Here is a 27,743-nt window from a genome sequence, read left to right as displayed (position 1 = left end):
TGCTAGCTCAGACACTCTCCGAAGAGATGTGATCGCTACTAGAAAAGCCACTTTCTGTGATAGTCTAGAGAGTGAAACCTCCCTCAGAGGCTCGAAGGGCGGCTTCTGGAGGGCAACTAGTACCCTGTTCAGATCCCATGGATCTAACGGCCGCTTGTACGGGGGTACGATATGGCAAACCCCCTGTAGGAACGTGCGCACCTTAGGAAGGCGTGCCAAACGCCTCTGAAAAAAGACGGATAGCGCCGAGACCTGACCTTTAAGGGAGCCGAGCGACAAACCCTTTTCTAACCCAGATTGCAGGAAAGAAAGAAAGGTAGGCAATGCAAATGGCCAGGGAGACACTCCCTGAGCAGAGCACCAGGATAAAAATATCCTCCACGTTCTGTGGTAGATCTTAGCGGACGTGGGCTTCCTAGCCTGTCTCATGGTGGCAACGACCCCTTGGGACAATCCTGAAGACGTTAGGATCCAGGACTCAATGGCCACACAGTCAGGTTCAGGGCCGCAGAATTCCGATGGAAAAACGGCCCTTGGGACAGTAAGTCTGGTCGGTCTGGGAGTGCCCATGGTTGGCCGACCGTGAGCTGCCACAGATCCGGATACCACGCCCTCCTCGGCCAGTCTGGGGCGACAAGTATGACGCGGCTGCAATCGGATCTGATCTTGCGTAGCACTCTGGGCAAGAGTGCCAGAGGTGGAAACACATAAGGGAGCCGGAACTGCGACCAATCTTGCACTAGGGCGTCTGCCGCCAGCGCTCTTTGATCGCGAGACCGTGCCATGAAGGTTGGGACCTTGTTGTTGTGCCGTGACGCCATTAGGTCGACGTCCGGCACCCCCCAGCGGCGACAGATTTCCTGAAACACGTCTGGGTGAAGGGACCATTCCCCTGCGTCCATGCCCTGGCGACTGAGGAAGTCTGCTTCCCAGTTTTCTACGCCGGGGATGTGAACCGCGGATATGGTGGAGGCTGTGGCTTCCACCCACATCAGAATCCGCCGGACTTCCTGGAAGGCTTGCCGACTGCGTGTCCCCCCTTGGTGGTTGATGTATGCCACCGCTGTGGAGTTGTCCGACTGAATTCGGATCTGCCTTCCTTCCAGCCACTGCTGGAAGGCTAGTAGGGCAAGATACACTGCTCTGATTTCCAGAACATTGATCTGAAGGGTGGACTCCTGCTGAGACCACGTACCCTGAGCCCTGTGGTGGAGAAAGACTGCTCCCCACCCTGACAGACTCGCGTCTGTCGTGACCACCGCCCAAGACGGTGGCAGGAAGGATCTTCCCTGTGATAATGAGGTGGGAAGAAGCCACCACTGCAGAGAGTCCTTGGCCGTCTGGGAAAGGGAGACTTTCCTGTCCAGGGATGTTGACTTCCCGTCCCATTGGCGGAGAATGTCCCATTGAAGTGGACGCAGATGAAACTGCGCAAACGGAACCGCCTCTATTGCCGCCACCATCTTCCCGAGGAAGTGCATGAGGCGTCTTAAGGAGTGCGGCTGACTTTGAAGAAGGGAATTTTGTTACTTACCGTAAATTCCTTTTCTTCTAGCTCTTATTGGGAGACCCAGACGATTGGGGTATAGCTACTGCCCTCCGGAGGCCACACAAAGCACTACACTAAAAAGTGCAAGGCCCCTCCCCCTCTGGCTATACCCCCCCGTGGTATCACGGGTTCTCCAGTTTTAGTGCCAAAGCAAGGAGGAAGCCAATAACTGGTTTAAACAAATTAACTCCGAATAACGTCGGAGAACTGAAAAACCGTTCAACATGAACAACATGTGTACCCGCAAACAACCAAGAAATCCCGAAGGACAACAGGGCGGGTGCTGGGTCTCCCAATAAGAGCTAGAAGAAAAGGAATTTACGGTAAGTAACAAAATTCCCTTCTTCTTCAGCGCTCTATTGGGAGACCCAGACGATTGGGACGTCCAAAAGCTGTCCCTGGGTGGGTAAAGAGATACCTCATGTTAGAGCTGCAAAACAGCCCTCCCCTACGGGGATGTCACTGCCGCCTGCAGGACTCTTCTACCTAAGCTGGCATCCGCCGAAGCATAGGTATGCACCTGATAATGTTTGGTGAAAGTGTGCAGACTCGACCAGGTAGCTGCCTGGCACACCTGTTGAGCCGAAGCCTGGTGTCGTAGCGCCCAGGACGCACTCACGGCTCTGGTTGAATGGGCTTTCAGCCCTGAAAGAACCGGAAGCCCTGCAAAACGGTAGGCTTCCAGAATTGGTTCTTTGATCCATCGAGCCAGGGTGGCTTTAGAAGCCTGCAACCTCTTGCGCGTACAAGCGACAAGGGCATCGGAACGGCGTACGGGCGCCGTGCGGGAAATGTAGATTCTGAGTGCTCTCACCAGATCTAGCAAACGTAAATCATTCTCATACCGGTGAACCGGATGAGTGCAAAAGGACGGTAAGGAGATATCCTGATTAAGATGAAACGAGGATACTACCTTAGGGAGAAACTCCGGAATGATGCGCAGCACTACCTTGTCCTGGTGAAACACCAGGAAGGGAGCCTTGGATGACAGAGCTGCCAGCTCAGACACTCGCCGAAGCGATGTGATCGCAACGAGAAACGCCACCTTCTGTGACAGGCGAGAAAAGGAAACTTCCTTCAGAGGCTCGAAAGGCGGCTTCTGGAGAGCAACTAGAACCCTGTTCAGATCCCATGGATCCAACGGCCGCTTGTACGGGAGTACGATATGACAAACCCCCTGCGGGAACGTGCGCACCTTAGAAAGACGTGCTAGACGCTTCTGAAAAAACACGGATAGTGCTGAGACTTGCCCTTTGAGGGAGTCTAGCGACAAGCCCTTTTCTAACTCCTATTGTAGGAAGGAAAGAAAGATAGGCAATGCAAATGGCCAGGGAGACACTCCCTGAGTAGAGCACCAGATTAAGAAAATCTTCCACGTTCTGTGGTAGATCTTAGCAGACGTGGGCTTCCTAGCCTGTCTCATGGTGGCAACGACCCCTTGGGATAATCCTGAAGACGCTAGGATCCAGGACACACAAGCCACACAGTCAGGTTCAGGGCCGCAGAATTCCGATGGAGAAAACGGCCATTGAGACAGTAAGTCTGGTCGGTCTGGTAGTGACCCCGGTCGGCCGACCGTGAGATGCCACAGATCCGGGTACCACGATCTCCTCGGCCAGTCTGGTGCGACGAGTATGACGCGGCTGCAATCGGATCTGATTTTTGCGCAGTACTCTGGGCAAGAGTGCCAGAGGTGGAAACACATATGTGAGCCGGAACTGCGACCAATCTTGCACTAAGGCGTCTGCCGCCAGAGCTCTGTGATCGCGCGATCGTGCCATAAATGCCGGGACCTTGTTGGTGTGCCGAGACGCCATTAGGTCGACGTCCGGCCCCCCCCCAGCGGCAACAGATTTCCTGAAACACGTCCGGGTGAAGGGACCATTCCCCCGCGTCCATGCCCTGGCGACTGAGGAAGTCTGCTTCCCAGTTTTCTACGCCCGGGATGTGAACTGCGGATATGGTGGATGCTGTGTCCTCCACCCACATGAGGATTCGCCGGACTTCCTGGAAGGCTGCTGACTGCGTGTCCCTCCTTGGTGGTTGATGTATGCCACCGCTGTGGAGATGTCCGACTGGATTCGGATCTGCTCCCTTCTAGCCACTTTTGGAAAGCCAATAGGGTAAGATACCCTGCCCCGATTTCCAGCACATCGAACTGAAGGGTGGACTCCTGCTGAGTCCACGTCCCCTGAGCCATGTGGCGGAGACAAACTGCTCCCCACCCTGACAGACTCGCATCTGTCGTGACCACTGCCCAGGATGGGGGCTATGGCAATGAGGTGGGAATAAGCCACTATTGCAGAGAGTCCTCGGCCGTCAGGGAAAGGGAGACTTCCCGTCCAGGGAGGTTGACTGCCCATCCCATTGGCGGAGAATGTCCCATTGCCGTTGGCGCAGATGAAACTGCGCAAAGAGAACTGCCTCGATGGCTGCCACCATCTTCCTTAGGAAGTGCATGAGGCGCCTTAAGGGGTGCGACTGGCCTTGAAGGAGAGACTGCACCTCTGTCCGCAGTGAACGCTGCTGGTTCAGCGGAAGCTTCACTATGGCTGATAGAGTATGAAACTCCATGCCGAGATACGTTAGTGATTGAGTCGGAGACAGATTTGACCTTGCCAAATTGATGATCCACTCCAAAGTCTGGAGAGTCTCCAGCGTAACATTCAGGCTGCGTTGGCATGCCTCGAGGGAGGTTGCTTTGACGAGTAGATCGTCCAAGTACGGAATCACCGGGTGTCCGTGAGAGTGCAAGACTGCTACCACTGCTGCCATGACCTTGGTGCCCACCCGTGGGGCTGTCGCCAGACTGAATGGCAGAGCTACGAACAGAAGATGTTCGTCTCCTATCACAAAACGTAGAAAACGTTGGTGCTCCGTAGCAATTGGCACGTGGAGATAGGCATCTTTGATGTCTGTTGAGGCAAGGAAGTCTCCTCGAGACATTGAGGCAATGACGGATCGGAGGGATCCCATCCGGAACCGCCTGGCGTTCGCATGCTCGTTGAGCAGTTTCAGAACCAGAACAGGACGGAAGGAACCGTCCATTTTTGGAGCCACAAAGAGATTGGAGTACAAACCCTCGCCCTCGTTCCTGAGGGGGGACAGGGATCACCACTCCTTCTGCTCTTAGAGCGTCCACCGCCTGCAGCAGGGCATCTGCTCGGTGGAGAGGTGGGGCCGTTCTGAAGAATGGAGTCGGAGGACGAGAACAGAACACTGTCCTGTGCACGTGAGCACAATGTCCGTCACCCACCGGTCAGTGACCTGTGGCAGCTAAATGTCGCCAAAGGCGGGGGAGTCTGCCATCAACCGCGGATGCGGAGAGAGAGAGAGAGAGCTGAGAGTCCTGAGGAGACCGCCTTGGTAGCGGTTCCTCCGACTGCCTTCCTTGGGCGAGATTGAGCCCGGCCGGAATCTGAGCCCGTCTGAGGTTTTGTAGCCCTTTTGCACGAGGACAATTGGGACCTGCCGGAGCTTGGGAAGGACCGAAACCTCGACTGTACTTTTAGGACAGTATTAACAGGGTAAGTCGCAGTGCAGACATTGCGGGGTTACGGACGCCTCTGCGGTACAGATGTCCCTGCTCAAGGTCAGCTGCGCAAGAACAGCAGAAAAGGTTAGGTTGCCAATACGGCTGTGGATGCCGGAGCAACCGACACGCCGATAGCCTCCTAGACAGATTTCAACCAGAGTCCATCTGTCTGTGAATGGCATCATGAAGTGAAGCCCCATCTCCAGTGCAACTATGGCTCTATATGCAAGCCTGGAGATTGGAGAATCCACCTTTGGACCCTGGGTCCAGCGCTGACCACGTCAGGGGAAAAAAGGGATAACGTGTATCCTAAAAACGTTTGGAGAAGACGCTTATCTGGTAAGCGTGGTGTTCCTGGACTGCTTCTCTGAAGTCAGCGTGGCCAGAAAAATACTCAATATCTGCGTGAGACACTGAAAAGGAACTTCTCCTGTTCGTCTCCTATCTCCACTGGGGGAGCTGAGGGAGAAAGATCCAACCTTCCATTGATGGACGGTATAGGATCATTCCGTATGGCGTTACCACCCGGTGTATCCGGATTGAGGGCGATGTCAGTATCAAAGCCCTGAAGAGCTGCCTTTTGGTCAAGTAGATTGCCCATGGGTGCAAGTCTCTATATTATGACTACTCCGTCCCTGTCCATGGACAGGGTTGACAGGAGGTTTCTTTGGCCACAACTAGTAGAGCCCCGGCAGACGAAGTGCTAGAGACCCCGGCAGACGACGTGCTACAGGGGAGCATGCACACAATGGGACGGTGTCATGAACAGCATCCCATGTAGTAAAAACAGCACTGAAATCTGTGTTGCTTTTTTGCCGCTGCCGACTAGCTATCTAGAAGTATATAGCCAAGATTGGTGACCGTACATTGCAATGTATAGCATACAGGCATAAAGTACAAATGACCACTGCAGCACAAGCAATACAAGCAGCATAGAAGCCTGTGCCCTGGCACCCCTGCTCTTCTGCTGCTGTAGACTAGTCATCTAGGGGAATATAGCCCAGAAGAGTGACCCTACAGTGCAATGTATAGCATACAAGCACAAGTACAAATGAACACTGCAGCACATGCAATCCAAGCAGCATAGAAGCCTGTGCCCTGGCACCCCAGCTCTTCTGCTGCTGTAGACTGGTCATCTAGGGGAATATAGCCCAGAAGAGTGACCATACAGTGCAATGTATAGCATACAAGCACAAGTACAAATGAACACTGCAGCACATGCAATACAAGCAGCATAGAAGCCTGTGCCCTGGCACCCCTGCGCTTCTGCTGCTGTATGCTAGTCATCTAGGGGAATATAGCCCAGAAGAGTGACCCTACAGTGCAATGTATAGCATACAAGCACAAGTACAAATGCACACTGCAGCCCATGCAATACAAGCAGCATAGAAAAAAAAAAAACCTGTGCCCCAGCACCCTTGGTTTTCTGCTGCTGTAGTCTAGCCATTCCAGAAGAATATAGCTAAGACTAGCGACTGTACAGTGCAGTGTATAGCATATCAGCATAAACACAAATGAACACCTCAGTCGTGCAAAACAAGCAGCCTAGAAAGCCTGTGCCTTAGCACACCTGCTTTCCTGCTGCTGATGTGTCGCTCCCCAAGCGGGCATATAGCGACCTATGTAGTTAAAAACAACACATGTATACACTGCAGTTATATCGTGGTCAGCCCTATGTGTGCCTCTTACCGCCCGCCTATAAGCGGGTGTATGATCGCCACCGTCCTGCCTTGGAGCCGAAAGTCCGAGCTCTGCAGTAATGGCTGCCGGCTTCTTCCCCAGCTCGTGTGAGTAGGGGCGGGCCGTGGGCGTGCCCCCAAGGCAGAGCGGGAATCCGGCGTCCGACAGTGTGCAGTGAGAGGGCTGGAGCATGTAAAAAGGCTCCAGCCCTCGGCGCTGCTGATTGCTCAGCGCCTGTCCCCTTCCCTGAGTGACAGGGAGGGGGCGGGAACGAAGCGGCACTAGGCCGCAGAAGCCGGGGACTGGAGTTATAAGCGCCGCCGCCGTAAAAGCGCGGTCGGCGCCCAGTCCCCGGCGAACTACAAGTCCCAGCCGCGCCGCCGCTCCCGGAGCGTCCGGCGCGGTAGTTCCCAAAACACAAAGTCACTCAGCAAAGCTGCAGTGACTGTAACCCTTTACTGTCCCCGGCGCACTAGCACACCCAGCAAGTCTGGAGTGTGCTGTGCCTGTGTGTACGGGGACACAGAGTACCTGTAATGGTGCAGGGCCATGTCCCTGAACGGTACTCCAGCTCCGTATCCAGCAGGTTCAAATGGGTCTGTGGATGGAGCCCGGCGTCAGAGCTTTGAGGCCGGCAGGATCCCACTTCCTCAGAGCCCCTCAGGGGGATGTGGAAGGAAAGCAGCATGTGGGCTCCAGCCCTGTACCAGCAATAGGTACCTCAACCTTACAACACCATCCAGGGGTGAGAAGGGAGCATGCTGGGGACACTATATGTGTCCTCTTTTCTTCCATCCGAAATAGTCAGCAGCTACTGCTGACTAAAATCTGTGGAGCTATGCGTGGATGTCTGACCTCCTTCGCACACAAAGCTAAAACTGGAGAACCCGTGATACCACGGGGGGGTATAGCCAGAGGGGGAGGGGCCTTGCACTTTTTAGTGTAGTGCTTTGTGTGGCCTCCGGAGGGCAGTAGCTATACCCCAATCGTCTGGGTCTCCCAATAGAGCGCTGAAGAAGGAGAGCCTGCACCCCAGTCTGTAGAGACCGCTGCTTGTCCAGCGGAAGCTTCACTATCGCTGAGAGAGTATGAAACTCCATGCCAAGATACGTTAGTGATTGGGTCGGTGACAGATTTGACTTTGTGAAGTTGATGATCCACCCGAACGCCTGGAGAGTCTCCAGTGCAACATTCAGGCTGAGTTGGCATGCCTCTTGAGAGGGTGCCTTGACCAGTAGATTGTCCAAGTAAGGGATCACAGAGTGTCCGTGAGAGTGCAAGACTGCTACCACTGCCGCCATGATCTTGGTGAACACCCGAGGGGCTGTCGCCAGACCAAATGGCAGAGCTACGAACTGAAGATGGTCGTCTCCTATCACGAAGCGTAGAAAGCATTGGTGCTCTGTAGCAATCGGCACGTGGAGATAAGCATCTTTGATGTCTATTGATGCTAGGAAATCTCCTTGAGACATTGAGGCAATGACTGAGCGGAGGGATTCCATCCGGAACCGCCTGGCGTTCACATGCTTGTTGAGCAGTTTTAGGTCCAGAACAGGACGGAAGGAGCCGTCCTTTTTTGGAACCACAAAGAGATTGGAGTAAAATCCTCGCCCCCGTTCCTGAGGGGGGACAGGGATCACGACTCCTTCTGCTCTTAGAGAGTCCACCGCCTGCAGCAGGGCATCTGCTCGGTTGGGGTGTGGGGAGGTTCTGAAGAACCGAAGTGGAGGCCGAGAATTGAACTCGATTCTGTACCCGCGAGACAGAATGTCTGTTACCCACCGGTCTTTGACCTGTGACAGCCAAATGTCGCAAAAGCGGGAGAGCCTGCCACCGACCGAGGATGCGGAGGGAGGAGGCCGAAAGTCATGAGGTAGCCGCTTTGGAAGCGGTTCCTCCATTTGCTTTCCTGGGGCGTGAGTGAGCCCGCCAGGAATCAGAGCTCCCTTGTTCTTTCTGAGTCCTTTTGGACGAGGAGAATTGGGCCTTGCCCGAGCCTCGAAAGGACCGAAACCTCGACTGCCACTTTTTTTTTTGCTCTGGGCTGTGGTAAGGAAGAGTCCTTACCCTTGGACTGTTTTATGATTTCAGCCAATGGCTCACCAAACAGTCTGTCTCTAGATAATGGCAAGCTGGTTAAGCATTTTTTGGAACCAGCATCTGCTTTCCAGTCCTTTAACCATAAGGCTCTGCGCAAAACCACAGAATTGGCGGCCGCCATAGAGGTACGGCTCGTAGATTCTAGGACAGCATTGATAGCATAGGTCGCAAACGCAGACATTTGCGAAGTTAGGGACGCCACCTGCGGTACTGCTGGATGCATGATAGCATCCACCTGTGCCAGACCAGCTGAAATAGCTTGGAGTGCCCACACGGCCGCGAATGCTGGAGCAAACGACGCGCCGATAGCTTCATAGACAGATTTCAACCAAAGGTCCATCTGTCTATCGTTGGCATCTTTAAGTGAAGCGCCATCCTCTACTGCGACTATGGATCTAGCCGCAAGCTTGGAAATTGGGGGATCCACCTTTGGACACTGGGTCCAGCGTTTGGCCACTTCAGAGGGAAAAGGATAACGGGTATCCTTAGAACGTTTAGAGAAACGCTTGTCTGGATGAGCGTCGTGCTTCTGGATTGATTCTCTGAAGTCAGAGTGGTCCAAAAAAGCACTTAATTTACGCTTGGGATACAGGAAATGGAACTTCTCCTGCTGTGCAGCTGCCTCCTCTGCAGAAGGGGCTGGGGGAGAAATATCCAACAGTCTATTAATCGCCGATATAAGGTCATTAACCATGGCGTCACCATCAGGGGCATCCAGATTGAGAGGGGCCTCAGGATTAGAATCCTGATCACCGTCCTCAGTCTCATCACAGAGAGACTCTTCTCGCTGAGACCCTGAGCAGTGTGATGACGTCGAGGGTCTTTCCCAGCGAGCTCGCTTAGGCTGCCTGGGACTGTCATCTGAGTCAGAGACCTCAGCTTGTGATGCTTGAGACCCCCTTGAAGTACGGATTAGTTCCAACTGAGGGGGACCGGAGAGCATAGACACAGCAGTGTCCATGGTCTGAGGAACTGGCCTGGCCTGCAAGGTCTCCAGGATTTTTGTCATAGTCACAGACATTTTATCAGCAAATACTGCAAAGTCTGTCCCCGTCACCGGGGCAGGGTTCACAGGCGTCTCTGCCTGGGCTACCACCACAATAGGCTCTGGCTGACGAAGTGCCACTGGGACTGAACATTGCACACAATGTGAGTCATTTGGAGCCTGCCGGTAGATCAGCCCCACATGCAGTACAAACAGTGTACACAGCCCGTGCCTTGGCAGCCTTGCGTTTTGCGGATGACATGTTGCTGCCTCCTCAGAGCAGTACAGGGTGTCCAGCCAAGAAGCGACCTTACAGTGCACTATATAAATATATATATATATATATATATATATATATGGTACCAAGACAAAAGTACACTAATATATCACTGAGGCACTAGAGGGGCCAGCACTACTGTGCTGCTTACCGCCCGCTTAGGAGCGGTGTGTGGTCGCCAGAAATCCCTCTAGTCTGGGTCTCCCAGAGCCTGCTGCCTTTCCCCAGCCAGACCGCATGTGTAATGGCTGCCGGCGTCCTTGTGGAGAGGGGGGGCGGGCCCTGGGCGTACACCGACGAAGAGCGGGAAGTCTGCTTCCCCCTGTGCCTAGTGAGAGGGCTGGAGCATGTAAATAAAGCTCCAGCTCTCGGCGCTGCCAATTGAGCAGCGTTTCTCCCCTACCCTGATTGACAGGGTGGGGGCGGGAACGAAGCGGCGCTAGGCCGCAGAAGCCGGGGGCTAAAGTTAGAAGCGCCGCCGCCGTAAAAGCGCGGTCGGCGCAAAGTCCCCGGCGCACTACAAGTCGCAGGTGCGCCGCCGCTCCAGGAGCGGTCGGCGCAGTAGTTCCCAACATGTAACGTCACTCAGCAAAGCTGCAGTGACCTAACCCCAGCGCACAGCGCTACTGTCCCCGGCGCACTATAACGCTCAGCAAGCCTTGAGAGTGTCCGTGCCTGCCGGGGACACAGAGTACCTGAAAGTTGCAGGGCCTTGTCCCTGAACGGCACTCCCGCTCCAAATCCAGCAGGTTCTCTGGGTCTGTGGATGGAGCCCGGCCCCAGGGCTTGGGGGCCGGCAAGATCCCACTTCCACAGAGCCCTCCAGGGGATGTGGAAGGAAAACAGCATGTGGGCTCCAGCCTCTGTACCAGCAATAGGTACCTCAACCTTACAAGCACCACCGCGGGTGAGAAGGGAGCATGCTGGGGGCCCTATATGGGCCCTCTTTTCTTCCATCCGATATAGCCAGCAGCTGCTGCTGACTACAAACAGTGGAGCTATGCGTGGATGTCTGACCTCCTTCGCACAAAGCAGAAAACTGGTGAGCCAGTGATCCCACTGGGGGTGTATAGCCAGAAGGGGAGGGGCCTTACACTTTTTAGTGTAATTGCTTTGTGTGGCCTCCGGAAGCAGTGCTATACACCCAATCGTCTGGGTCTCCCAATAAAGTGCCGAAGATGTAGATTCTGAGTGCTCTCACCAGATCCAACAAATGTAAATCCTTTTCATACCGATGAACTGCATGCGGATAAAAGGAAGGCAAGGAGATATCCTGATTAAGATGAAAAGAGGATACCACCTTCGGGAGAAACTCCTGAATGGGGCGCAGCACTACCTTGTCCTGGTGGAAGACCAGGAAGGGAGCCTTGGATGACAGCGCTGCTAGCTCAGACACTCTCCGAAGAGATGTGATCGCTACCAGAAAAGCCACTTTCTGTGATAGTCTAGAAAGTGAAACCTCCCTCAGAGGCTCGAAGGGCGGCTTCTGGAGGGCAACCAGTACCCTGTTCAGATCCCATGGATCTAACGGCCGCTTGTACGGGGGTACGATATGACAAACCCCCTGCAGGAACGTGCGTACCTTAGAAAGTCGTGCTAGACGCTTCTGAAAAAAGACGGATAGCGCCGAGACTTGCCCTTTAAGGGAGCCTAGCGACAAACCTTTTTCTAATCCAGATTGCAGGAAAGAAAGAAATGTAGGCAATGCAAATGGCCAGGGAGACACTCCCTGAGCAGAGCACCAGGAGAAGAATATCCTCCACGTTCTGTGGTAGATCTTAGCGGACGTGGGCTTCCTAGCCTGTCTCATGGTGGCAACGACCCCTTGGGATAATCCTGAAGACGCTAGGATCCAGGACTCAATGGCCACACAGTCAGGTTCAGGGCCGCAGAATTCCGATGGAAAAACGGCCCTTGGGACAGCAAGTCTGGTCGGTCTGGTAGTGCCCCCGGTTGGCCGACCGTGAGATGCCACAGATCCGGATACCACGCCCTCCTTGGCCAGTCTGGGGCGACGAGTATGACGCGGCTGCAGTCGGATCTGATCTTGCGTAGCACTCTGGGCAAGAGTGCCAGAGGTGGAAACACATAAGGGAGCCGGAACTGCGACCAATCTTGCACTAAGGCGTCTGCCGCCAGAGCTCTGTGATCGCGAGACCGTGCCATGAAGGTTGGGACCTTGTTGTTGTGCCGGGACGCCATTAGGTCGACGTCCGGCCTTCCCCAGCGGCGACAGATTTCCTGAAACACGTCCGGGTGAAGGGACCATTCCCCTGCGTCCATGCCCTGGCGACTGAGGAAGTCTGCTTCCCAGTTTTCTACGCCGGGGATGTGAACTGCGGATATGGTGGAGGCCGTGGCTTCCACCCACATCAGAATCCGCCGGACTTCCTGGAAGGCTTGCCGACTGCGTGTCCCCCCTTGGTGGTTGATGTATGCCACCGCTGTGGAGTTGTCCGACTGAATTCGGATCTGCCTTCCTTCCAGCCACTGCTGGAAGGCTAGTAGGGCAAGATACACTGCTCTGATTTCCAGAACATTGATCTGAAGGGTGGACTCCTGCTGGGTCCACGTACCCTGAGCCCTGTGGTGGAGAAAAACTGCTCCCCACCCTGACAGACTCGCGTCTGTCGTGACCACCGCCAAGGACGGTGGTAGGAAGGATCTTCCCTGTGATAATGAGGTGGGACGAAGCCACCACTGCAGAGAGTCCTTGGCCGTCTGGGAAAGGGAGACTTTCCTGTCCAGGGATGTGGACTTCCCGTCCCATTGGCGGAGAATGTCCCATTGAAGTGGGCGCAGATGAAACTGCGCAAACGGAACCGCCTCCATTGCCGCCACCATCTTCCCGAGGAAGTGCATGAGGCGTCTTAAGGAGTGCGACTGACTTTGAAGGAGAGCCTGCACCCCAGTCTGTAGTGACCGCTGCTTGTCCAGCGGAAGCTTCACTATCGCTGAAAGAGTATGAAACTCCATGCCAAGATACGTCAGTGATTGGGTCGGTAACAGAGTTGACTTTGAGAAGTTGATGATCCACCCGAACGTCTGGAGAGTCTCCAGTGCAACATTCAGGCTGAGTTGGCATGCCTCCTGAGAGGGTGCCTTGACAAGTAGATCGTCCAAGTAAGGGATCACAGAGTGTCCCTGAGAGTGCAAGACTGCTACCACTGCCGCCATGACCTTGGTGAACACCCGTGGGGCTGTCGCCAGACCAAATGGCAGAGCTACGAACTGAAGATGGTCGTCTCCTATCACGAAGCGTAGGAAGCGTTGGTGCTCTGTAGCAATCGGCACGTGGAGATAAGCATCTTTGATGTCTATTGATGCTAGGAAATCTCCTTGAGACATTGAGGCAATGACTGAGCGGAGGGATTCCATCCGGAACCGCCTGGCGTTCACATGCTTGTTGAGCAGTTTTAGGTCCAGAACAGGACGGAATGAGCCGTCCTTTTTTGGCACCACGAAGAGATTGGAGTAAAAACCTTGTCCTTGTTCCCGAAGAGGAACAGGGACCACCACTCCTTCTGCTCTTAGAGAATGCACCGCCTGCAGAAGGGCATCTGCTCGGTCGGGATGTGGGGAAGTTCTGAAGAACCGAGGCGGAGGACGAGAACTGAACTCTATCCTGTACCCGTGAGACAAAATGTCTGTTACCCACCGGTCTTTGACCTGTGGCAGCCAAATGTCGCAAAAGCGGGAGAGCCTGCCACCGACCGAGGATGCGGAGGGAGGCGGCCGAAAGTCATGAGGCAGCCGCCTTGGAAGCGGTACCTCCGGTTGCTTTCTTGGGGCGTGAGTGAGTCCGCCAGGAATCAGAGCTCCTTTGCTCTTTCTGAGTCCCTTTGGACGAGGAGAATTGGGGCTTGCCCGAGCCTCGAAAGGACCGAAACTTTGACTGCCACTTCCTCTGTTGAGGTTTGCTTGATCTGGGCTGGGGTAAGGAAGAGTCCTTACCTTTGGACTGTTTAATGATTTCCGCCAATTGCTCACCAAACAGTCTGTCTCCAGATAATGGCAAGCTGGTTAAACATTTTTTAGAAGCAGAATCTGCTTTCCATTCTTTTAACCACAAGGCTCTGCGCAAAACTACAGAGTTGGCGGATGCCATGGAGGTACGGCTCGTAGAGTCTAGTACCGCATTGATAGCGTAGGTCGCAAACGCAGTCATTTGCGTAGTTAAGGACGCCACTTGCGGCACTGCTGGACTTAAGAAAGAGTCCACCTGTGCCAGACCAGCTGAGATAGCTTGGAGCGCCCACACGGCCGCGAATGCTGGAGCAAACGACGCGCCAATAGCTTCATAGACAGATTTCAACCAAAGGTCCATCTGTCTGTCATTGGCATCTTTAAGTGAAGCCCCATCCTCCACTGCAACTATGGATCTAGCTGCCAGCCTGGATATTGGAGGGTCCACTTTTGGACACTGGGTCCAGCGTTTGACCACGTCAGGGGGAAAGGGATAACGTGTATCCTTCAGACGTTTGGAAAAACGCTTGTCCGGATAAGCATGGTGTTTCTGGATTGATTCTCTGAAGTCAGAGTGGTCCAGAAAAGTACTCAATTTACGCTTGGGATACAGGAAATGGAATTTCTCCTGCTGAGCAGCTGCCTCCTCTGCTGAAGGGGCTGGGGGGGAAGAAGGGAATTTTGTTACTTACCGTAAATTCCTTTTCTTCTAGCTCTTATTGGGAGACCCAGACGATTGGGGTATAGCTACTGCCCTCCGGAGGCCACACAAAGCACTACACTAAAAAGTGCAAGGCCCCTCCCCTTCTGGCTATACCCCCCCGTGACATCACGGGTTCTCCAGTTTTAGTGCCAAAGCAAGAAGGGGGAAAGCCAATAACTGGTTTAAACAAATTAACTCCGAGTAACATCGGAGAACTGAAAAACCGTTCAACATGAACAACATGTGTACCCGCAAACAACAAAAAAATCCCGAAGGACAACAGGGCGGGTGCTGGGTCTCCCAATAAGAGCTAGAAGAAAAGGAATTTACGGTAAGTAACAAAATTCCCTTCTTCTTCAGCGCTCTATTGGGAGACCCAGACGATTGGGACGTCCAAAAGCTGTCCCTGGGTGGGTAAAGAAATACCTCATGTTAGAGCTGCAAGACAGCCCTCCCCTATGGGGAAGCCACTGCCGCCTGCAGGGCTCTTCTACCTAGGCTGGCGTCCGCCGAAGCATAGGTATGCACCTGATAATGTTTGGTGAAAAAATGTGCAGGCTCGACCAGGTAGCTGCCTGGCACACCTGTTGAGCCGTAGCCTGGTGTCGTAATGCCCAGGACGCACCTACGGCTCTGGTAGAATGGGCCTTCAGCCCTGAAGGAACCGGAAGCCCCGCAGAACGGTAGTCTTCAAGAATTGGTTCTTTGATCCATCGAGCCATGGTGGCTTTAGAAACCTGCAACCCCTTGCGCGTACCAGCGACAAGGACAAAAAATGCATCAGAGCGGCGCATGGGCGCCGTGCGGGAAATGTAGATTCTGAGTGCTCTCCCCAGAACTAACAACTGTAAATCCTTTTCATACCGGAGAACCGGATGAGAACAAAAGGAAGGTAAGGATATATCCTGATTAAGAAGAAACGCGGATACAACCTTAGGGAGAAACTCCTGAATAGGGCGCAGCACCACCTTGTCCTGGTGGAATACTAGGAAGGGAGCCTTGAATGACAGAGCCGCCAGCTCAGACACTCGCCGAAGCGACGTGATCGCAACCAGAAAGGCCACTTTCTGTGACAGGCGCGAAAGGGAAACTTCCCTCAGAGGCTCGAAAGGCGGCTTCTGGAGAGCAACTAGTACCCTGTTCAGATCCCATGGATCTAACGGCCGCTTGTACGGGGGCACAATATGACAAACCCCCTGTAGTAACGTGCGCACCTTAGGAAGACGTGCTAGACGCTTCTGAAAAGAACACGGATAGTGCCGAGACTTGCCCTTAAAGGGAGCCGAGCGACCAACCTCTTTCCCAACCAGATTGCAGGAGGGAAGGCAAAGTAGGCAATGCCGATGGCCAGGGAGACACTCCCTGAGCAGAACACTAAGATAAGAATATCTTCCACGAGTTGTGGTAGATCTTGGCAGACCGCGGCTGGCTAGCCCGTCTCATGGTGGCAATGACGTCGTGCTCACGGTCGACCGACGGTGAGGTGCCACAGATCTCGGTACCACGACCTCCCCGGCCAGTTTGGGGCGACGAGGATGGTGTGGCAGCAATCGGTAGCTGGAACTGTGACCAATCCTGAGCCAAGGCGCCTGTCGCCAGAGCTCTTTGATCGTAAGACCGCGTCATGAAAATCGGGACCTTGTTGTTGCCGAGAAGCCATGACGTCGACGTCCGTCTTCATCCTGCGGCTACAGATTTCTTGAAAACAAACGGGTGCAGAGCCCATTCCCCTGCGTCCACGCCCTGGCGACTGAGGAAGTCTGCTTCCTAGTGTTGTACGCCCGGGATATGAACAGCTGATATGGTGTATGCTCTGTCTTCTACCCATAGCAGAATCCGCCGGACCTCTTGGGAGGCTTGTCGACTGCGTAGTCCGCCTTGGTGGTTGGTGTATGCCACCGCTGTGGATAGTCCGACTGAATTCGGATCTATTTGCATTCCAGCCACTGCAGGAAGGCTTGCAGTGCAAGATACACTGCCCAGAGCTCCAGACCACTGAGTTGAAGAGTGGACTCCTCTGAAGACGGTCTTTGACCGTCTGGAAAAGTGACACGTTCCTGTGTAGGGACATCGACTTCCCTCCCATAAGCGAAGAATGTGCTATTGAGGCGGACGCAGATGAAACTGCGTGAAAAAAGCTCGCCTCTGGATGAGGCGCCTCCTTGAAGGAGAGACTGCCCCCTCGTCTGTAGTGAACGCTGTTTGTCCAGCGGAAGCTTCACTATCGCTGAGAGAGTGTGAAAACTCTCCAGGAGATGCCAGCGATTGGGTTCAACCTTGAAAAGTTGAAGACCCACCCGAAACTCTGGGAAGGGTCCAGCGCCATGTTCAGGTTGTGTTGGCATGCTTCTAAAGGAGAGTGCCTTGACCAGTAGATTGCCCAAGTAAAGGATCACAGAGTGACCATGAGAGCGCGGGACTGCTCCCTCTGCTGCCACGAACTTGGTGAACACCCGTGGGGCTGTCGCCAGCCAAAGGGTATGGCTACGAAACGAAATATTCTCGTCTTTAATAACGAATCGTAGCCAACGCCGGTGCCTCGGAGCAATCGGCACGTGTAGATAAGCATCCTGATGTCTATTGATGTTAGGAAAACTCCTTGAGACAGAGAGGCAATGACGGAGCGGAGTGATGCCATCCGGAACCGCCTGGTTTTCACGTGCTTGTTAAGCAGTATAAATGCCAGAACGGGACGGAAGGAGCCGTCCTATTTTGGCACCACGACCAGGTCGGAGCAAAATGCGTATCTGGTTCCTGAAGAGGAACAGGGATTACCGCTCTTTCCGCCTGCAGAAGAGCCTCGGCTCGGTCGGTGCGGTAGTTTGAAAACAAACTGACTCTCACTCACAGGCCCTTGACCTGCGGTAGGTAAATGCCGCTAAAGCGGGGGAGTCTGCCCCCCCGCGGTTGCGGAGTGAGAGGGCTGAAAATTATGAGGAAAAACACTTTGGTAGCGGGTCCTCCGGCTGCCTTCCCCGGGCGTGATTGAGCCCGCTAGGAATCTATGCCCTTCTGGGCTTTTTGAGTCGTCTTGGATAGTTGAATGATTTCATTCAACCCTTACCAACAGACTATCACTAGATAAAGGCAACCTGGTTAAGCACTTCGTTGGAAGCAGCCTCTGTTCCAATCTCTCAACTACTAGCCTCTGCGTAAAAACACGGAGTTGGCGGATGCCACTGACGTCCGGCTCGTAGAGTCTCGGACAGCAATAACAGCATGATTCGCCATGCCGACATTGCGAGTTAAAGACGCTGCTGGGACCGAGAGTACCTGTGACAGCGACCCCCTGCGCAATACTAGCTGAAATAGCTTGGAGTGCCTTCACGGCTGCGACTGCCGGAGCAACCGACCTGCCGATAGCTTCATAGACAGATTGCAACCAGAGGCCAATCTGCCTGTCAATGGCATTTTGAAGTGAAGTCCTATCCACCACTACAACTATAGATCTAGCTGCAAGCATGGAGATTGGGGATCCACATTTGGATACTGGGTCTAGCGCTTGACCACGTCAGGGGGGAGCGACACGTGTCTCATTAATACGGTCGGAGAAACGCTTATCGTGATAAGCGTGTCGTTTCTGGACTGCTTCTCTGGAGTCAGAGTGCTAAACAAGTACTCAATATACGCTTGAGATACTGAAATAGAGATTTCTCTTGCTGTGAAGCTGACCCCTCCACTGGAGGAGTTGAGGGAGAAATACCCAACCTTTCGTTGATGGACGCAATAAGATTATTCACTATAGCGTCACCATCCGGTGTATCCGGATTGAGAGCGGTCTCAGGATCAGAGTCCTGAACAGCTACGTCTGCCTCAACGTACAGAGAGTACTCCAGCTGGGACCTTGACCAGTGATGGAGTCGAGGGCTAATCCCAGCGAGCCCGCTTAGGCCATCTGGGACTGTCGACCGTGTCGGATGCCTGCTCTCTGGGATGCCTGGAATCACTCTGGCGCCTTGAGATGCTCCAAATCAGGGCGGCCAGGGTCATTGCAACCATATTGCCCACGGTCTGCTTGGGGTGCAAAGTCTGTAAGATGTCAGTCATAGTCACGGACAATATATCAGCGGAAAAACTGCAACTTCGTCCCTGTCTCTGGACAGAGATCACAGATGGTTCTTTTGGCCACATATAGCAGAGACCCCGGTTGAGCAATTGCACGCACTGGGGGTCCTGGAACCGTATGACATGCAGTACAAGCAGCATAGAAAGCCCGTGCATTGGCAACTTGTCTTTTTCTGCTGTTGTTGTCTAGCTATCTAAGAGCCTAGCCGAGGATAGCGACCGTACAGTGAATAGTCATACAAGCATGAAGTACAAATAAACACTTCAGTACATGTAGTACACGCAGCATTGAAAACTTGTGGCTTGGCACATTTGCTCTTCTGCTGCTGTTGTCTATTTATCTAGGAGCATGAGACAAGGATAGCGACATACAGTGAATGTATAGCATACAGCATGACAGTAAACACTGCAGCCCATGCAATCCAAGCAGCATTGAAAGCTTGCGCGTTAGCACCCTAGCCTTTCTGCTGCTGTTGTCTATTTATCCAGGAACATTAGCCAAGGATAGCGACATACAGTGAATGTATAGCATACAAGCATGACAGTAAACACTGCAGCCCATGCAAGTCAAGCAGCATTGAAAACTTGTGCCGTAGCACCATTGCTCTACTGCTGCTTTTGTCTGTTTATCTGGGCGCATTAGCCAAGAATAGCGACATACAGTGAATGTATAGCATAACAATAAACCGTGCAGCACATGCAAGCGAAGCAGCATTGAAAGCTTGTGCCTTAGCACAAATTGCTCTACTGCTGCTGTTGCCCAATCTGACAGTAAACACTGCAGCACATGCAAACGACGAAGCATTGAAAGCTTGTGCCTCAGCAGCATTGCTTATTTGCTGCTGTTGCCCAGAATAGCGACAGTACAGTACAGTGCATAGCATATCAGCACACAGTCCAAAAGCCCACTTCAGCATTAGTGGTGTCAGTACTGCTTACCGCCCGCACAAGAGCGGGTGTGAGGTCGCCCAAAAACCTGTGACTGGTTCCGTTCTCCCAGAGTGGAAACCATAATGGCTGCCGGCTTCTCTTCCCCGTCCTGTGCAGAGGGGCGGGCCGTGGGCGAGCCCCAGCCAAGAGCGGGAACCCGGCGTCTCACTGTGTTCAGTGAGAGGGGGCTGGAGAATGCAAAGCAGACTCCAGCTCCCTGCGCTGAGCTTCTGTACAGCGTCCCGCCCCTCCTCTGACTGGCAGGGCTGGGGCGGGAACGAAACGAAAGCTAGGCCGCAAAGCCGGGGACTCGAGTAATAAGCGCGGCCGTCCTATGTGCACGGCCGACGCCGAAGTCCCCCGGCGCACCACAAGTCCCAGCCGCGCCACAATGTAAAAAACAATCAGCAGCGGCCGGCGCGGCCGTTTTCAATACATAAATTCACTCAGCAAAGCTGCAGTGAATAATAGCACCAGCGCTCCGCGCTGTTGTCCCCGGCGCACTAACACTCCCAGCAATGCTGGTGTGTGTGTGCGCGCTTGCCCGGGGACACAGAGTACCTTGATGTAGCAGGGCCCTGTCCCCGACGATACTCAGCTCCATATCCAGCAGGTTCTTTTGGGTCTGTGGATGGAGCTCGGTCTCTGTGCCTGGAGACCGGTAAGATCCCACTTCACCCAGAGCCCCTCATGGGGATGGGGAAGGAAAACAGCATGTGGGCTCCGGCCTCTGTACTAGCAATAAGTACCTCAACCTTACAACACCATCCACGGGTGAGAAGGGAGCATGCTGGGGGCCCTATATGGGCCCTCTTTTCTTCCATCCGACATAGTCAGCAGCTACTGCTGACTAAAATCTGTGGAGCTATGCATGGATGTCTGACCTCCTTCGCACACAAAGCTAAAACTGGAGAACCCGTGATATCACGGGGGGGTATAGCCAGAAGGGGAGGGGCCTTGCACTTTTGGTGTAGTGCTTTGTGTGGCCTCCGGAGGGCAGTAGCTATACCCCAATCGTCTGGGTCTCCCAATAGAGCGCTGAAGAAATATCCAACAGCCTATTGATGGCCGCTATAAGGTCATTTACCATGGCGTCACCATCTGGCGTATCCAAATTGAGTGCGGTGTCAGGACCAGACTCCTGATCACCCACCTCTGTCTCATCATATAGAGACCCTTCTCGCTGAGACCCTGACCCGCGTGAGGACGTGGAGGGTCTCTCCCAGCGAGCTCGTTTAGGCTGCCTGGGACTGTCATCAGAGTCAGAGCCCTCAGCCTGTGATGCCTGGGACCCCCTTGAAGTACGGATTAGTTCCAACTGAGGGGGACCGGGGAACATAGACACAGCAGTGTCCATGGTCTGAGCAACTGGCCTGGACTGCAAGGTCTCCAGGATTTTTGACATAGTCACAGACATTTTATCAGCAAAGACTGCAAATTCTGTCCCCGTCACCGGGGCAGGGTTCACAGGCGTCTCTGCCTGGGCTACCACCACCATAGGCTCTGGCTGACGAAGTGCCACTGGGACTGAACATTGCACACAATGAGAGTCGTGGGAGCCTGCTGGTAGATTAGCCCCACATGCTGTACAAGCAGTGTATACAGCCCGTGCCTTGGCACCCTTGCGTTTTGTGGATGACATGTTGCTGTCTCCTCAGAGCAATATAGGGGTATACAGCCAAGAAGCGACCGTACAGTGCAGTATATATATATATATATATATCTGGTACAGGAAAAAGTACACCAATACAACACTGTGGCACTAGTGGGGCCAGCACTAATGTGCTGCTTACCGCCCGCTAAACGCGGGTGTGTGGTCGCCAGAAATCCCTAGTCTGGGTCTCCCAGAGCCTGTGTCCGTCCTCCAGCCAGACTGCATGCAGGAATGGCTGCCGGCGTCCTGTGGAGGGGGGGGCGGGCCCTGGGCGTGCTCAGACCAAAAGCGGGAAACCTGCGTCCCACTGTGCCTAGTGAGAGGGCTGGAGCATGTAAATAAGGCTCCAGCCCTCGGCGCTGACGATTGCACAGCGTCTGTCCCATTCCCTGATTGACAGGGAGGGGGCGGGAACGAAGCGGAGCTAGGCCGCAAAAGCCGGGGACTAAATTTATAAGCGCCGCCGCCGTAAAAGCGCGGTCGGCGCTAAGTCCCCGGCGCACTACAAGTCCCAGCCGCGCCGCCGCTCCGATAGTGGCCGGCGCGGTAGTTCCCAGCACATGAAGTCACACAGCTAAGCTGCTGTGACTCAAACCCCAGCGTGCAGCGCTACTGTCCCCGGCGCACTAACACACCCAGCAAGTCTGGCGTGTGCGTGCCTGTCTGTACGGGGACACAGAGTACCTGAAAGTTGCAGGGCCTTGTCCCTGAACGGTACCCAGCTCCGTATCCAGCAGGTTCACTGGGTCTGTGGATGGAGCCCGGCCTCAGGGCTTGGGGGCCGGTAAGATCCCACTTCCTCAGAGCCCCTCAGGGGGATGGGGAAGGAAACAGCATGTGGGCTCCAGCCTCCGTACCCGCAATGGGTACCTCAACCTTACAAACCGCAAGTGGGGTGAGAAGGGAGCATGCTGGGGGCCCTATATGGGCTCTCTTTTCTTCCATCCGATATAGTCAGCAGCTACTGCTGACTAAACAGTGGAGCTATGCGTGGATGTCTGACCTCCTTCGCACAAAGCAGAAAACTGGTGAGCCAGTGATCCCACTGGGGGTGTATAGCCAGAAGGGGAGGGGCCTTACACTTTTTAGTGTAATTGCTTTGTGTGGCCTCCGGAGGCAGTGCTATACACCCAATCGTCTGGGTCTCCCAATGGAGCGCCGAAGAAAGATGGAAAACTTTTGTGCATCTCGGCTTTTGAAATATCCATGCCAGTTTCATCCATCTGTGCAGCGGTTGGTTGGGGTGGACGTATGGTGGGTGGTCGGGAGCATGGCAGGGGTTGAGTGGATGCATGGTATGGGTGGGGGGGAACGTCACAGCTGTTGCATTCTCTACACCAGGAAATCTCCCTGCAATCAGGCACTTGAGTGTGATGTCTGGCGGGTGCTCGGAGGCGCAGGTCACCCGTCAGACACTCTGCACTTGAGCGTGATTTCTGGCGGGTGCTCGGAGGCACAGGTCACCCGTCAGTCACTCTATACTTGAGCGTGATTTCTGGCGGGTGCTCGGAGGCGCAGCTCACCCGTCAGACACTCTGCACTTGAGTGTGATGTCTGGTGGGTGCTCGGAGGCACAGGTCACCCGTCAGTCAGTCTATACTTGAGCGTGATTTCTGGCGGGTGCTCGGAGGCGCAGGTCACCCGTCAGTCACTCTATACTTGAGCGTGATTTCTGGCGGGTGCTCGGAGGCGCAGGTCACCCGTCAGACCTTCCTCTGCATGATTCAGGAGCGGGTGACTTCACATCTCCTGGGAATATCGCCAGTCTTGATGAATCGGGTGTAATTATTGTGGCTGTGGTACTGATCGATCATCAGACGTTCGCCCATGTTCACACTTCTTACTTGTACAGACATTTTCACCCAGGACTTGAATCTTTGGTGGAATAAACCTGAGCATGTAACCCTTCATGTGCTGGTGTCGGACTCAGTTATACAGTACAGCCCGGAGCCCCCCAGTGTGACACAGGAGAATGTAAAGACCATTACATTGACGATTCTCATCTGACACGACTTTCTGAACTGCGCCTCCACATCGCTGTATTCTTGACTTCCAGCCGTCACCACAACCATCGTCACATCGTTATTCGTCATCGGGGTCCAACCAGACGGCAGCTCGAACTGTCCTGAAAGAGAAGCCATCATTAGACAGGAGCTCGGACTGTCCTGAAAGAGAAGCCATCATTAGACGGGAGCTCGGACTGTCCTGGAAGAGAAGCCATCATTAGACGGCAGCTTGACCTGTCCTGGAAGAGAAGCCATCATTAGACGGCAGCTCAAACTGTCCTGGAAGAGAAGCCATCATTAGACGGGAGCTCGGACTGTCCTGGAAGACAAGCCATCATTAGACGGCAGCTTGGACTGTCCTGGAAGAGAAGCCATCATTAGACGGCAGCTCAAACTGTCCTGGAAGAGAAGCCATCATTAGACGGGAGCTCGAACTGTCCTGGAAGAGAAGCCATCATTAGACGGGAGCTAGAACTGTCCTGGAAGAGAAGCCATCATTAGACGGCAGTTTGGACTGTCCTGGAAGAGAAGCCATCATTAGACGGCAGCTCGAACTGTCCTGGAAGAGAAGCCATCATTAGACGGGAGCTCGGACTGTCCTGGAAGAGAAGCCATCATTAGACGGCAGCTCGAACTGTCCTGGAAGAGAAGCCATCATTAGACGGGAGCTCGGACTGTCCTGAAAGAGAAGCCATCATTAGACGGGAGCTCGGACTGTCCTGGAAGAGAAGCCATCATTAGACGGCAGCTTGACCTGTCCTGGAAGAGAAGCCATCATTAGACGGCAGCTCAAACTGTCCTGGAAGAGAAGCCATCATTAGACGGGAGCTCGGACTGTCCTGGAAGAGAAGCCATCATTAGACGGCAGCTCAAACTGTCCTGGAAGAGAAGCCATCATTAGACGGGAGCTCGGACTGTCCTGGAAGAGAAGCCATCATTAGACGGCAGCTCGAACTGTCCTGGAAGAGAAGCCATCATTAGACGGGAGCTAGAACTGTCCTGGAAGAGAAGCCATCATTAGACGGCAGCTTGGACTGTCCTGGAAGAGAAGCCATCATTAGACGGCAGCTCGAACTGTCCTGGAAGAGAAGCCATCATTAGACGGAAGCTCGGACTGTCCTCCAAGAGAAGCCATCATTAGACGGCAGCTCGAACTGTCCTGGAAGAGAAGCCATCATTAGACGGGAGCTCGGACTGTCCTGGAAGAGAAGCCATCATTAGACGGCAGCTCGAACTGTCCTGGAAGAGAAGCCATCATTAGACGGGAGCTAGAACTGTCCTGGAAGAGAAGCCATCATTAGACGGCAGCTAGAACTGCCCTGGAAGAGAAGCCATCATTAGACGGCAGCTCAAACTGTCCTGGAAGAGAAGCCATCATTAGACGGGAGCTAGAACTGCCCTGGAAGAGAAGCCATCATTAGACGGCAGCTTGGACTGTCCTGGAAGAGAAGCCATCATTAGACGGGAGCTCGGACTGTCCTGGAAGAGAAGCCATTATTAGACGGGAGCTCGGACTGTCCTGGAAGAGAAGCCATCATTAGACGGCAGCTTGAATGACTCTATATAATATATAGGAATAGATTTCTCTGTGTATAATGACTCTATATAATATATAGGAATAGATCCCTCTGTGTGTAATGACTCTATATAATATATAGGAATAGATCCCTCTGTGTGTAATGACTCTATATAAATATTTGTGCTTCTCTTTTTGTATTGAATTACTGAAATAAATGAACTTCTCAATGATATTCTAATATATTGAGATGCACTTGTATCACCGGCAGACTCGGAGCTGAAAAGAGGAACTGAAAGAAGAAGTTCAGCGCCTGCGAATCCTTTATTTTTTCCCGACTTCTTTTTATTCTTTACTCTCTTTATTTCTGATAATGGATGATGACAAATACCAGCAAGCACAATGGGAGCACTAGGGGCCCTGAGGATGACTCCTATAAATGGTATCCCTGGCACAATGGGAGCACTAGGGGCCCTGAGGATGACTCCTATAAATGGTATCCCTGGCACAATGGGAGGACTAGGGGCCCTGAGGATGACTCCTATAAATGGTATCCCTGGCACAATGGGAGCACTGGGGGCCCTGAGGACGACTCCTGTAGACGGTGTCCCTGGCACAATGGGAGCACTAGGGGCCCTGAGGATGACTCCTATAAATGGTATCCCTGGCACAATGGGAGCACTGGGGGCCCTGAGGACGACTCCTATGGACGGTATCCCTAGCACAATGGGAGCACGGGGGGCCCTGAGGACGACTCCTGTAGACGGTGTCCCTGGCACAATGGGAGCACTAGGGGCCCTGAGGATGACTCCTATAAACGGTATCCCTGGCACAATGGGAGCACTGGGGGCCCTGAGGACGACTCGTATGGACGGTATCCCTAGCACAATGGGTGCACTGGGGGCCCTGAGGACGACTCCTGTAGACGGTGTCCCTGGCACAATGGGAGCACTAGGGGCCCTGAGGATGACTCCTATAAACGGTATCCCTGGCACAATGGGAGCACTGGGGGCCCTGAGGACGACTCCTATGGACGGTGTCCCTAGCACAATGGGAGCACTGGGGGCCCTGAGGACGACTCCTATGGACGGTGTCCCTAGCACAATGGGAGCACTGGGGGCCCTGAGGACGACTCCTATGGACAGTATCCCTAGCACAATGGGAGCACTGGGGGCCCTGAGGACGACTCCTGTGGATGGTGTCCCTGGCACTATGAGAGCACTGGGGGCCCTGAGGACGACTCCTATGGACGGTGTCCCTGGCACAAAGGGAGCACTGGGGGCCCTGAGGACGACTCCTATGGACGGTGTCCCTGACACAATGGGATCACTGGGGGCCCTGAGGATGACTCCTATAAACTGTATCCCTGGCACACTGGGAGCACTGGGGGCCCTGAGGACGACTCCTATGGACGGTGTCCCTGGCACAAAGGGAGCACTGGGGGCCCTGAGGACGACTCCTATGGACGGTGTCCCTGACACAATGGGAGCACTGGGGGCCCTGAGGATGACTCCTATAAACTGTATCCCTGGCACAATGGGAGCACTGGGGGCCCTGAGGACGACTCCTGTAGACTGTGTCCCTGACACAATGTGAGCACTGGGGGCCCTGAGGACGACTCCTATGGACGGTGTCCCTGGCACAATGGGAGCACTGGGGGCCCTGAGGAGGACTCCTGTGGACGGTGTCCCTGGCACAATGGGAACACTGGGGGCCCTGAGGAGGACTCCTGTGGACGGTGTCCCTGGCACAATGGGAACACTGGGGGCCCTGAGGACGACTCCTATGGACGATGTCCCTGGCACAATGGGAACACTGGGGGCCCTGATGACGACTCATGTGGACGGTGTCCCTGGCACAATGGGAGCACTGGGGGCCCTGGTGGATGACCCGTGTGGACGGTGTCCCTGCGATTCTTCATGACTAGGAGGGAAATCGTCCTGGTTTCATGTTCTCAGACAGCAGACGATGCCACACGGCTCACACGTCCGGGGAGGAAGGCAGAAATGGCAGAGGAATACGAAGGATGGAAATCTGAAGCCTCAGCAATTAATAACTAAAAAGAGCTGACTGGAATAAGTAATGATGCAACCGAATCAGCTCAAATAGGAAATGCCGAGATAAAACTGCGGTGAACGATCAACTGGGAGGACTAACGAGCGGAGAACATGAGGAACAGGCTGGAGTCCACGAGCAGAGAACATGAGGGACAGGCTGGAGACACACGGGGGGAGAACATGAGGAACAGGCTGGAGACACACGAGGGGAGAGCATGAGGGACAGGCTGGAGTCCACGAGCAGAGAACATGAGGGACAGGCTGGAGTCACACGAGCGGAGAACATGAGGGACAGGCTGGAGTCACACGAGTGGAGAACATGAGGGACAGGCTGGAGTCATACGAGCGGAGAACATGAGGGACAGGCTGGAGTCACACGAGCAGAGAACATGAGGGACAGGCTGGAGTCATACGAGCGGAAAACATGAGGGACAGGCTAGAGTCACATGAGCAGCGAACATGAGGAATAGGCTGGAGTCACACGAGGGGAGAACATGAGGGATAGGCTGGAGTCACACGAGCAGAGAACATGAGGGATAGGCTGGAGTCACACGAGCAGAGAACATGAGGGATAGGCTGGAGTCACACAAGTGGAGAACATGAGGTATAAACTGGAGTCACACAAGTGGAGAACATGAGGAATAGGCTGGAGTCATACGAGTGGAGAACATGAGGGACAGGCTGGAGTCTCAGGAGCAGAGAACATGAGGAATAGGCTGG

The 27,743-nt window shown here is 54.0% G+C and overlaps 1 protein-coding gene across 3 annotated transcripts in view; it reads right to left on the bottom strand.

Annotated features, from left to right (window-relative positions):
* The window catches only part of PARP14 (poly(ADP-ribose) polymerase family member 14), a 216,292-nt gene that overhangs the window by 5,617 nt on the left and 182,932 nt on the right, over window positions 1-27,743 (bottom strand). For all 3 annotated transcript variants that reach the window (XM_075316982.1, XM_075316980.1, XM_075316981.1), the window contains one exon: window positions 23,433-23,569. In XM_075316982.1, coding sequence (XP_075173097.1) covers window positions 23,433-23,569 — 137 coding nt within the window. The remainder of the gene's footprint in view (window positions 1-23,432; window positions 23,570-27,743) is intronic.

Source organism: Anomaloglossus baeobatrachus, chromosome 7 (genome assembly GCF_048569485.1).
Source record: "Anomaloglossus baeobatrachus isolate aAnoBae1 chromosome 7, aAnoBae1.hap1, whole genome shotgun sequence".
NCBI lineage: Eukaryota > Metazoa > Chordata > Amphibia > Anura > Aromobatidae > Anomaloglossus > Anomaloglossus baeobatrachus.
The sequence above is the reverse complement of the archived record's forward strand: the minus strand, read 5'-3'. Positions and strand labels throughout refer to the sequence as shown.